Source organism: Eucyclogobius newberryi, unplaced genomic scaffold (assembly GCF_026437365.1).
Source record: "Eucyclogobius newberryi isolate DKJ021-1_F unplaced genomic scaffold, fEucNew1.0.hap1 SCAF_19, whole genome shotgun sequence".
In the NCBI taxonomy this organism is placed as follows: domain Eukaryota; kingdom Metazoa; phylum Chordata; class Actinopteri; order Gobiiformes; family Gobiidae; genus Eucyclogobius; species Eucyclogobius newberryi.
The window spans coordinates 10206104-10218199 of NW_027315823.1; the positions used below are offsets into that span (position 1 = coordinate 10206104).

The 12096-nt window shown below is 39.4% G+C and overlaps 1 protein-coding gene across 4 annotated transcripts in view; it reads right to left on the reverse strand.

Annotated features, from left to right (window-relative positions):
• Positions 1-12096, reverse strand: part of phactr3b (phosphatase and actin regulator 3b) — a 28741-nt gene that overhangs the window by 11489 nt on the left and 5156 nt on the right. For 3 of the 4 annotated variants that reach the window (XM_072451696.1, XM_072451699.1, XM_072451698.1), the window contains exons 2-7: positions 9379-9537; positions 9163-9237; positions 8936-9076; positions 8168-8678; positions 6835-7031; positions 3744-3897 (exon numbers count right to left, since the gene is read on the reverse strand). In XM_072451696.1, coding sequence (XP_072307797.1) covers positions 3744-3897; positions 6835-7031; positions 8168-8678; positions 8936-9076; positions 9163-9237; positions 9379-9537 — 1237 coding nt within the window. The remainder of the gene's footprint in view (positions 1-3743; positions 3898-6834; positions 7032-8167; positions 8679-8935; positions 9077-9162; positions 9238-9378; positions 9538-12096) is intronic. The other variant, XM_072451697.1, reaches the window with a different exon arrangement.

The following is a 12096-nucleotide window of genomic DNA, read 5'->3' on the forward strand; positions in this document are numbered from 1 at the left end:
GCTTAGTGCAGATTTGGTACAGCCATACAGGCCTGTAAATATTATCTACTTACAGGACTAAACTTTCCATGACCTCAGAACTTTGTACATTACAGCATTTTCCAATCAATGAGTTTTAAGGCAGATAAACAGGTCATCCACCGACAAGAAAATCCATTGTTTCTAATGTAACGCGCAGCAGCATTTACCGAGGCCCAGCCCGTGATATCCAGAGGGACCTGAACACCACTACATCGATCACTTCCTGTTGTCGTTATGCCAGTGGATCAGGGCTCCTATTTACATAATCACAGTGACCTGTTCATCCTACCAACTAAAGGCCAAATGTATGGGTAAATAATGCTTAAGGTTGAATACAACTAGTCAAACTAATTATATAAATAAAGGCCAGCATGATTATTATATTGTTGACTGCAAAACTCATTAATGTACACCCAGTCCATAATCATAGGGCTGAGACATGAGAACAAGGCCAGTTTACAGTCACCAATTGACCGAATAAGCATATGTCAGATTCATGCTTTTCTAATTATTACTCAGTTTGGTGGGATAGTTTCCGTGGTAAATTTTTATCATCGTTCATCACAAGTAAAATAGCAGTTTGTGAAGAAAACTTGAAAAATAAAAGTTTAAAATGACAGGACGTATGAGCTGAGTTCTAAAAACAGAATCCCTCTGTGATGTCATCAATATGCGACATTCCATTAAAAGTGCAGGGACAATTTACACACAACTGACACATTTTAAGTTTAAACAATCATTTAACAAAATAAAGGTGCTTTCATTTGCCAAATCATAACTATTGTGTAATTTGTATGAATTTTGGCCCTTGTTTACAGTATGGTTGCTAGGTAACAGTTGTGGAATTACCTCCACCTGTCACATCTGCTGCTCATGTACAACCAGGAAGTACATGATAAAAGTCACCAAAACTGTAGAAAAGAGGCAACAATTTTAGTCAAATCTTGTTCACTATGTTTATGTGAAATGTATCGTCAAACCTATGTACCAACGATGGCCTAATGATCATGGGGTGAACAGTTTGATCCTCTTTTTCAGTCAGTGTGGTGGATTGATTTGGACAGAAAGAGCATGTGCATAAAAGACTCATCCATGATGCTATTTGTATTCATAACAGGTTTGTTATGCGTCTATAAGTCTCTCTAAGACTTGAGTAGTGATGTCAAGTTAATTGATTAATCGATAATCAAGCCTTTTATTATTACATTTTTTAATCTATTCATTTCTTTTATTGTTTTAGGTACTATTTATTGTTTTATTATTATCTTATGAGCACTGGTAGAGCACTTGTTTATTTGTTTGTTGTTAAATGGTTTTCACGTTCAAGTTTATAAAAGTGGATTGAATAAAACTACATTAAAAACATGTTTTCATTCAGAACATTGTATTTCATACAACTAAATTAATTAAGTACATTAAGGATTTCACAACATTTTGGTGCAAAACTGCCAAAAATTGTAACAATAATCATAACAGCCATGATGTGACAGTGTGACATCCCTAGTTCAAGCACCTTATGTCAGGCGTGCTTATGTCATCCCAGCTTCCTAAAATCTCAACACAGCATCGTGAAATGCCTGGGCACATGGAGGCTATGGTGCTATTCTGCAGCATTATTCATGCCTCCTGAATGTCACTGAGCAATAGTTTGATTACAGACGAGATGGAAGCGGCGAGCCTCATCAAAGACCTGCCGGTGATGTTTAATACCAGTGTGTGACCTGTTATGGCAGTGGCTATGTAATGAAACTGCACCCAGGCATTGACTTTTAATGGCGACCTTTATGTTGAGACAATTATGCAACAGTTATCTCACAGAGGAATCTCACACCAGAATCGTGTTTACCTGCTTTCCTCTTCCAAGAACTGACTCCTTTGTGTGGCTTACTCAGCAGACGCAAAAGTCAGCATGCAAAATATGCTCGGCTGACCTTTTCGTGTTGAATAATGGCAAATTATTACTGCTTCTGTAATGTACCGTAACATCCGGCAGTCGCTCCACAGAGAGACACATTATTTGAGTTTGTTTAACTTCATTCATACAAAATAATTCTCTCTGGCTTCAGTCACGTGGGTTGGTAAAATGTAGTAAACGTTTTATATAGTGAGTCTTTACAAACTCGTATTATATAAATACATATACAGTGAACTAGAAGGAAGTAACTACATACATGGACCAACATTTTTTGTGGTATTTTTGTGTATCTGTATTCTGTCAAAAATACCAAATCTTTAAAAAACAAACAAAACTATTACCTTACACAGTATTGTGGTCAAAATGTATAATCAAATTGTATATAATTTATAGTTCTGTGGGTTTTATTCTGAAAGAAACAGGGATCTTGGCTACAGCTGGCTTTATTAATTGTTATAATTGATGAGAACAAACGATGTGACCAAGTACTCCCGGTTCGCTCACATGCTCCAGAGCACAATGTTCTGAGTAGAAGAAGTCAACAAGTGTTATCAACTGCTTAATATGGACCGACGTTATGTCAAACAATAGATGTGACGTGTGCTTGTGCGAAGATTGCATAAGCTTGGGAGCAAAACCTACCGCTCTATTATTCATCAAAGAACCGACATGATTCCAGTGATAATCCTGTTAAAGACGCCAAAATAACCGCCTTTTTACACAACGCGACAAATGCAATTATTCCTCGCTTTGTATTCCTTTTTCACAAAATCCGGAAAAATCGTCAAATAACAATAAAACACACTGAGCAACAAGTAAGTTCCACATGACTGTAGTATGTCATAAATGATAGACTTCCCCGACACTGAAATGAAAATATCGTATTGACTCAAACACGCTGAAATAACTAGTCAAATGTAACTAAAATGTAGTAATCCATGTAAACAAAAAAAACCTCCATTATTGTTAATATTTGATTCATTTGATATAGTATAGCCTCCACGCAAAGATGCTTAGGGCTCGCGAGACAGTGATATCAATATGGTGCGCGTGATTTTCTGCAATATTCCACTGCTTTCACGAACCAAATACATTTTAACAACAGCATTCCTTTGTTAAACCGCTATCTGCTCAAACTTAAAATGAAAAATGCCCATTTTAATAATCAACAACACTGATTATGTCAAATGTATCTCTGAACAAGCAGTAAAACTATAGCGCTGCCACGTAATCATTTAATAAATACTTAATGCTGATATATCGATATATCGTTACGGGCAGCCCACAATGTCAACACTGTATCACCAGATTTTATATCACGATGAATTGATATTTCTTTATTTTAAGCATGCAAAGATTATTAATTTGCCCCTCATTTTTAATCTTTTTTGGTATTTATTATTTACTTCTGTGCCTACTTTGTGTTGCAACACTGGAATTTCCCCATTGTGGGACAAATAAAGGCTTATTTGATCTTATCTTATCTTAAATCTGTTCATTTTTGTGTTTGCTTTTGAGCTTCTTTTAATGGCTCAAGGATTCAACTTTAAGCATAAACCGTTCACTCCTGATGTGCTGTTTCTGACCGTCCGTAACTTTCCTCAGTAATATTCTTTATGCATCTTGAACAGACTTTCAACATTCCCTGCGGGCGGTTACTCGGTATGAAAATTGACAGCGTGAGAATGGTTTGGCTTTGGTGTCGGTGCAGGGATGGAGCGCACATACACGGGGGATGGCATGAGTGTGGTCAGGAGCTGGTCGTGGAGGGGGGAAGGAGGCTGATGGTCGACACGCAGCCACTCACTTGGCCAGCTTGGTCTCGATCTGTTGCCGGATCTGCTGCCGCTCCTGGTCGCTGCGCACGGGGAAGATGTTGCGGTCCTCCAGCTCCTGTTGGCTCGGCCGGTTCCTGAGCTTCACCGCCAGCAGCTCTTTCCTCATTCTGCGTGGGAGTGTTCCTGTGTTGAGGATGGTTTGAAAAAAAAAAAGACGGTTTTATAATTATGATTGTAGATGCACTCAGTGAACTGATGTTTTTCAGCACAAAGTCAACTTTTGTGCCGTCCCTTCCCGGCTCCACTTGTCCCTAACCTCAATTACGCAGAGCAATTAAACACTCCCATACATGTTTTCAATAACAGAGAATTCTCAAACTGCGGTGTGAGTGCTGATGCAGGACTGCAGCTTCGTCACTCAATATTTGGGATGGTTCAAGTTTGTTTTTTTCTGTTTGGTTCTGAATTGGACGTCGGTATTTAGTTCTGTCCATTTTCTGTACACGCTAATCTTTATTTCAGTTCTTCTACTTTAAGTTCTAGTAATTATCTGACAAACGAAAATCTATGACAACATCTAGTTAATTCATGTTTAATCAGTCAGAAAAAATGCATTCCTTGTGCTTATTAACCTTGTGTACCTTGTGTACCCACCAAACAAACCCAAAATGCCCTTTAAAGTAACATAATTCCCTGAGGTGGGTTTGTGACATCAGACTGTGCCATAGTTGTGGGGGAAAAAAACACAGATTATTGTTATTAAGCCATTCCAGTGGGGATTTAGCATTTTGTTAGGAAAACTATGACTAGCAGGTCATCCGCCCCGCAGAGAGCAAAGAGCAAGAGTAGAAAGTGCAGTATTTTAGGACTTCATATTCAAAAACCTTTCTGCAGCAACCCATTTCCCAAGACAATGTATCACAAAACAAAATAATTTGTTTTAGACAACCATTGTAGCTTATGTCTACTTGTACTTGCATAAGTATAATTACTACACAATAGTTCTGTTTATTCATTCAAATGAATCATAACACACACCACACACCACACGTCCAACTCCCAGCTTCCTCAGTATGTCCAAGTCCAGGAACTGCCCATAAAGCCCAAAGTCTGACAAAACAATCCTCTCAAGTGTGTCCTGTCAGCCCCTCAGTATGTGATCCACTCGAATGGAGGGGCAGATAACATGCCGTGTGCAGTAACTCGCAATAGGACTCTTTTTTCCAGTAGAATTAAATGCATCTTTGTGTCTGTAAATATGTTGTCGCCTTTTGTATAAGTGTATTTCTCTGGGTATAAGCCAAACACGAACACATTTGAGTCCAATATCAATTGCTTGGGCATTATTTATTCAGTTACATTATTCATATCCTCCCAGAACAGTGCAATGTTTCTACAGTACCACATTCAATAAACCGGTGTTCCTTCGCACTCACTACAACATCGAGAATACTTACAGTTTCCGCTGCCACAACTGGAACCGTTACACACACTCGCGGTTCTCTTTTTTTTGAATGACTCAAGTTAAACACACGTTGGATCAACTGTAGAAATGTCTTGAGGAGTAACAAATGACTCGCAATGTCCAATTCTTTCACCCAAGTTCTGGGACACTAACTATTTCTTGTCCACGCGGCGTCCATCTGTTCCCCGCAAACATCTGTCTTAAACCCTTTGACTGGGCGGTGTTCCCCCGGGTCGACAGACGTGTGCACTGACTGCCACTGACCTACATGGACGGCCTGCGGATTTAGGGCACAGATGTGGACCAGCGGGACTGTCAACGCAACTGAGACGCACAGCAAATCTCCCGCCGCGTTCCCATTGGCAACAGAGATTACGCGGCGCAGCACCGTTGTACACTGACAGGCAGCATTAGGACCACATGCAGCTGGACACAGACCAGGGGATGAAACTAGAACCTAACCAAGCGCATAAACGGACCAAGTCAAGGCGTAAGTCCATGTCTGACACAGTACTACAAGTAGGACAAGGAGACAAGGACGTAAGCAGTGGTGGGAAGTACAAAAAAATGGATGCTTTCTCTATATTTGAGAGCAAGTATATGTACTTTTTACTCCATTAGAATTGTTAATATGACTGAATAGTGGAGTATATAGGAGCAGATGTATTCAAAAAGCCCAGATTCAGAACCAAAGTAATGGAATGATCTTGACGCAGTATCAAAGAATCAATAACTGCGTTTAAGAGAGACATGAAAACGTATCATAATAAGTATAAAAAATAAATTTAGGTTGAGAGAAAAGACCAGAAATCTGTTTGCAATGTATTTTTGTATGTTATTATTGCAAATGTTTATTGTAATGTGTTTTAAAATATCAGGGTGAGAGAGCGAGAGAGAGAGAGAGAGAGAGAGAGAGAGAGAGAGAGAGAGAGAGAGAGAGAGATTGCTCTTCCTTCTGCTCCTTTTCATTCATTAGTTGTGTAACTGTATATCACTGATCATGTGTTTTATATGTTATGAATGAAATACAATTAAATAAAATGTAAATGGCAGAAGGGTTATTATTTAACATCTCCATGGTGACATCCTGCCTAAAGTTTTGGGTGAAAGGAAATTGCTTTTTCTGATTTCAGGCGTTGCAGAAATACATTGAATCGAACTGAATTAAAATGTAATGAAATAAAAATAAAAAGATTAAGAAGCTTTTGTTGTTTTTTTTCCCTTTTAAATCCAGACAACATTTGACAATTTGATAGTTCTCTGAAATGTGTGAAATACTTTTTACTCTAAAAGTACATTTTAACTGAATTGATTTGAAAAAAAAAAAGATTGAGATACTTTTACTTGTTTTGCTCCTTTTTACTTTTGCTTCAGTAACATAATGTAGTTCTTCTTTCACCAGTGCATTAGCATATTTAAACCAGGACCCAGAACTGAGCTGAGTCTTTAAACCATGACAAAAATGTGTCAATCTATAGTATAAACATAATTAGTACCAGTGTTGTAAAGTAAAAACTATAAAAAAAAAAAAGACTGTCATACCTGTCATACAGTCGTACCTGTACCACAGTTTGAGATCAACACTGCTTTGTCAATGTGTTCAGCAGAAAGTCTCAAGGCTACACAAAGAGCGTTGTACAGTCACATGGGCCTACCAGAGATCACAGAGTCGTTCCAGCTGTCCGGATCACTCAAGTACTCGTCCAGACGCCAGTTCTCCTTGTTCTCATCACATTCCTTCTTGTTATCGGTTCTCTGATCACCGCTGTTCTCCTTCTCAGTGCTGGAGGTACGGGACAGCCGGCCTTCGAATCGCCGTTTGGGAGAAGAGCGGACCTCTTTACCCTGGAAACTGAGGAGATAACACAAGAAAGCTGACCAAAGGCAAATTATGTATCATTATCAATCTTATAATATTCCTTTTGATGCAAATAATAAAAGCCAAAGCCAAAGAAGAGGCAAAATATGTATAGAAATAGCCAAAAGTAATATGGAAAGCACAGGTTTACTGTTACCCAACCAGCTCAAGGGGTCTATTTTCAACCTTCTACTTTGCAGACAGCAAATACGTTTTCATTTATTATTTTTGGTCAACTGGACATCGATAACTAAACATGACATACATAACAAATCAAAACTAGCTCATGGCTCACTGTACTTTGAACACTTAAAAATCAGCTGTATGAGACATTACGGTCCCTTTATGCAACTATCTGCAAAGCTGAGTCCTCAGTGCCTTTATAATGCTCTCATAGGATTAAACTCATCCACCATACAAATATAATAATAAGATAATAATGCAAACCATTACATTAGTCCTAATAATCATAGGTTACGTTGATGCCTTTTAGCTACATAATAATCAAGTATATTATTTGTAATTTTTTTGTCACTTCTTAGTAATGTTTACTGTCAATGTGTTTAGGTCTGTATTGTGGGTTATGCTCATGTTTTGTCTGCAAATACCTGTAATCACATGGTGGTAATAATAAAATAAAACAGTCCATGACCCGGCAGAACCTTTTCAGCAATATTCATATTGTCTCATTTCATATTATCTTAAATAGTACATAAATTACAAATATCTAGTTTCAACAAAAGCAACACAAATAAAATGATATGTTTGAGTGAACAAGTTGAATGTGACTGTGATTCCAATTAGTGTGGTAAAATCCCCTGACCAACAACACGTCTTTATCGTATGAGTCAGTCTGTTTTCAATAATCACAGCTATTAACACCACATCTTGACTTTTAACAGTTATTACATAATGACTAATGTGATTCCAGGTTACGTTGTCGTGTTTGTCCATTAAGTCATCCTAGACACTTAAAAAATATCCAAAATAATACAAAGAAAAAGACAAAAAGCAAAGAAAAAATGTGTGCATGCCTATGACGGGTGTCTAAAACATATATATATATATATATATATATATATATATATATATATATATATATATATGTGTAAGAAGGGTCAAACCAGCACCTGTCCTGCCTGTGTTTGCTGGCCAGTGCCCGGTGCAGCTCTTCTATGATGCAGCTGGGAGGTAGCTGAGGGTTCAGCGCCCCCAGGTGGGGAGAACCCGACGGTGTGGAAATGCGGCCTCTCAACAATGAGCCATGGGGGTCTTTGGGTAGAGTGAAGTTCCTGGGTAAAGTTGCCGGAGACTTCTTTGTTGGCACTGGGGGAGCGGCTGATATAAAGACATGTGAGTCAGACCTTTGCATAATTACGCCTTTGAAATCAGTGATGTTTTTGAATGACTGACCATCAAGGCTGCCCAGTCTGGGAAGCAGTTTGACTGGGAGTGTCGGAGGAGGAGGGGTACTGGCTCGTCTCTGTGGCTGTTTCACTACCACTTCCTGTTTGACTTCAGTTGACTCCTCTTTCCCCACCGGTTGCTCTTCAGTGGGGTCGCTAATGGTGTCACCTTCCCCTTCTTCAGTAGGGCTGGGGTCTGCCATGGTCCTTGTGTCTGCCTCTGTCACATCTTGAACTGTTGAAAGAGTCAAGCAGAGGATGGGTTATTGAGATGTGTCTGTCTCCATCTAGTGGACAAACAAAGATTCTTGCATTGTTAATAAAATTGCCTACATAATGTTTTCTGTTACGATACATGGATCATTTAAGCAATTGTTTAAAAAGTATCAAGAAAAGGAATTGACCAAGCTTTCATCTTTACACACAGGTGTAGGCAGTAGTTGAAGTAGCAGAATATCTTCTTGTAAAGCAGCAGTCTAAGCGGTTGTGTACCTGTGGAGCCCTCCAGATCACTGCCCAGCTCATCGTTGTTACAGGCCAGCGGGGCAACAGGCTCCTCGTCTGGGTCCTCTCCATCCGAATGTGTGGGTGTCTCTACATCCTCACTGTTTGCCCCACAGTGAAGATCTGACTCTGCATGTAATGCAGAGGAGCAAAGGTTAATCCTTCATTAGAAGAATAAGTCTGAAGTGCTTCATAATAAGTGAGTCATGCTGCACCTCTCTCTGCCTCCCCAGGGCTTTGCTTCAACAAGTCATCTCTTTTCTGTCGCATAGTAGTCTTCTTATCCACAGCTAAAACAACAAACACTTATTTATGGTCCTCATCCATACAGATGCATACTGTAGTTTTATATGGTAACATACTGTATTAAACAGTTTGTGTTTATTTTTTGTTGAATCCCACATTTGAATGTGATCACACATCAAACTCACCTGCAACAGGCTTCAGCTTCTCGTTCTTCTTTTTCCTCCATTTCCAGGGTTTGAAGATGCGTCCAAGGCTGGCCAGTTTACTATTGCGACGGACTGGAGGTGTACGAACCCCTGAGACAAGACAACCTGAGTGCATCGACCTCTGCTGGTCCATCACATCTACAACAAAAACACAGCTACATTAGTAAATATCGAGTACTTGTCAGTATGTTTGTGAAGGCCCACAGAATCCCACTAATGGTGTTATAGTTATAGTACAAAGCAAGTCATTTTAGAGGCTACTGACAGTAATTCTGGCCCTGAAAGAGGAAAAGACTATGTGTGTGACTCACATGGTTTGAGGGGAACCAGAATGCCTCCAAAAATACAAGCAAAGACCATCTTTAAAATACAGTTTGAAAGCTGTTAAAATCAGCTCCACAGGGAGTGCTATACGGCCAGTGTGCACTGCACACTGCACACACTTAAAGTGTTCACTCTCATTGATGAATCTAGGAAAAGGACCCAGGAATCCACTCGCGCTTGACACTACTAACAGCAGCTTTGTGGCCATCTCTCACATGCTGTTGTAACTCTGGTGAAAGTGTTTGTAATTACAGGTCGTGTATGAGAGCCATTCCGATATCATGCTGCTGTCATCACAGTAACAAACTGTTAGAAGCCTATAGACCCGTAAGAAAACAATAGTAACACTTTCATTAGCATTCTTCATGTTTGTTCAGCCCATGTGTTTAGTTGAACAGATCTACTTACTAAATGTTTCCCACTGACTATTCTCATTGATTCATTAGCTGAATCTTTGCCCTTTTGACCATTCTTCAAACTATTAAATGGCATATTTTAGTTTTCATCCTGAGGTTTTGGTTGCCTATGCAGTGCATGTGCAGGAACGCCTAGAGAATGCTGCACTATTTCTTTCAAACACTAATTTGAAAAAATACACATCAGTTGGGACCGTGCACTGACTGAAATAAACAATGTTATAATTTGTAAAGTAATACAAGAGCCAGTACAGATGGGGTAAAACCAGCAGTTGAGTCGACCGCCCACTGCTCATCTCCATCTGCCACAGCAAGTGTCAAGTGGAGATTAAAGCTGTTTGAACAAGAGGGATAAACTGCCTTTAAGTGTACTCTTCAAGGGGTGCAGCAGCCAATCAGTTTGTTCACAGAAAAGACTGATAATCAATGGCTTCTGGCTTTACCGTGTTCCTTTAAAGCCATGTGTGTCTGTGCAGAAGCATCACGAAGATGGGCAGAGAGAAAGGATCCTTGGAGAAGGGCTAGAAATAGGCCCTCCTACACGGTCTGACTCCAACCCAACAACAAGCTGACACCACAGGGAGCTTTCACTGTGCAGAACTGTGCATCAATCCAGAAGACACATTTAGCTCTACAACAGTGTCAATAACCAGTGATGGGAAGAATACTTTAGCTACTGAACACTGGATACTGAATACATGCATTATAATGTATTTGTAACATATTTTGTCAGAGTACTGTAAAATATGTTCAGATGATTAAAATAGCTTTTTGTGTCACCCTTTGTTATGCATTTATTTATAAGATAGAAAAGCGTTACCATAAATTAGAGAAGGAAAGAATGCACACGTAAGATCTGCGTTTTCTGTTTTCTCACTAATTCAGTGGAAGTTTGAAGCCTATATTTCATGATCAAATACAATGTTTTCCTCAGATTTTAGAGAATAAACTTACCAGTACTTTAAAATAGTATTCTGAATATGTATTTTCACGGTAACATCTGGCAACATGTCACAAGCAGGTTGCAAGGATGTAATATCAGCTTTACGTCAAACAAGAAAAGAAATCATTGTTTTAGTGGCGCACAATGGATATTGTGTGTAGATCTACACCGCTCACGATAGTAGACAACACATGGCTTAGCACATAATGTCAGCCGCTCAACTCGCTCATCTCTGATGGAGAGAACAGGGCTGTTCGAGCTGCCCAGAATGTAAAACTGAACAGTACAAGTCAGCCCTGCATTAACAACTCAAAAACATGTTATAGTATCAAAACAGAAAAGACTTTTGTTCATAAAAGTCTCCCCGAGGCTCTGTGACAACTGCTCACAATGAGAGCCAGGTCATTTGTCTGAATCGTGTCTGTGCAGCTTTGATGTGCATGGTGAGGAATTCAGGTCAAGCGTGCAGTGAGCGTAGCAGCACGCCCAGGGTCAGGCTGCTGTTGCCATGGTTACTGCGGCTGATGCTGCTGTAAAGGCCCTTGGAGGCAGAAAATCACCACAGCATAAGGAATGGGGAGTTGCTGGGTGGAAGAGAAGGAGAGATGGAGAGCTGTAGCCAATTACAAACGCCCATGTAACGATGCATAATGTAAGGCTATCAGCTGTTCAAATATTTATCAGGTTCGGACTCATACATTTTCTTACAAGATGCCATAAGACTTTAGCTTTTTACTTTCATAATGCCAAACAAGTAGTTTAACAAGTAGCTGCTGGGTGTTAAGTAAGCTAATGCAACTTGTATCTTCAACATAATTGTAATAACCTGTTTAATCTTTGTTTATTGTTATTGTAAATCATTATGAATAGTCTTGTCTTGATTCAGCTTGCACTGTCTACTCTAAAATGCATTTAATATTGCCACATTTGACAGAGTAATCTCTCTTACAATGTTGCTTTGGATGTAAACAAACTGCTTGACATTTCAATTGTTAAGATATTTTTTACGCGCAA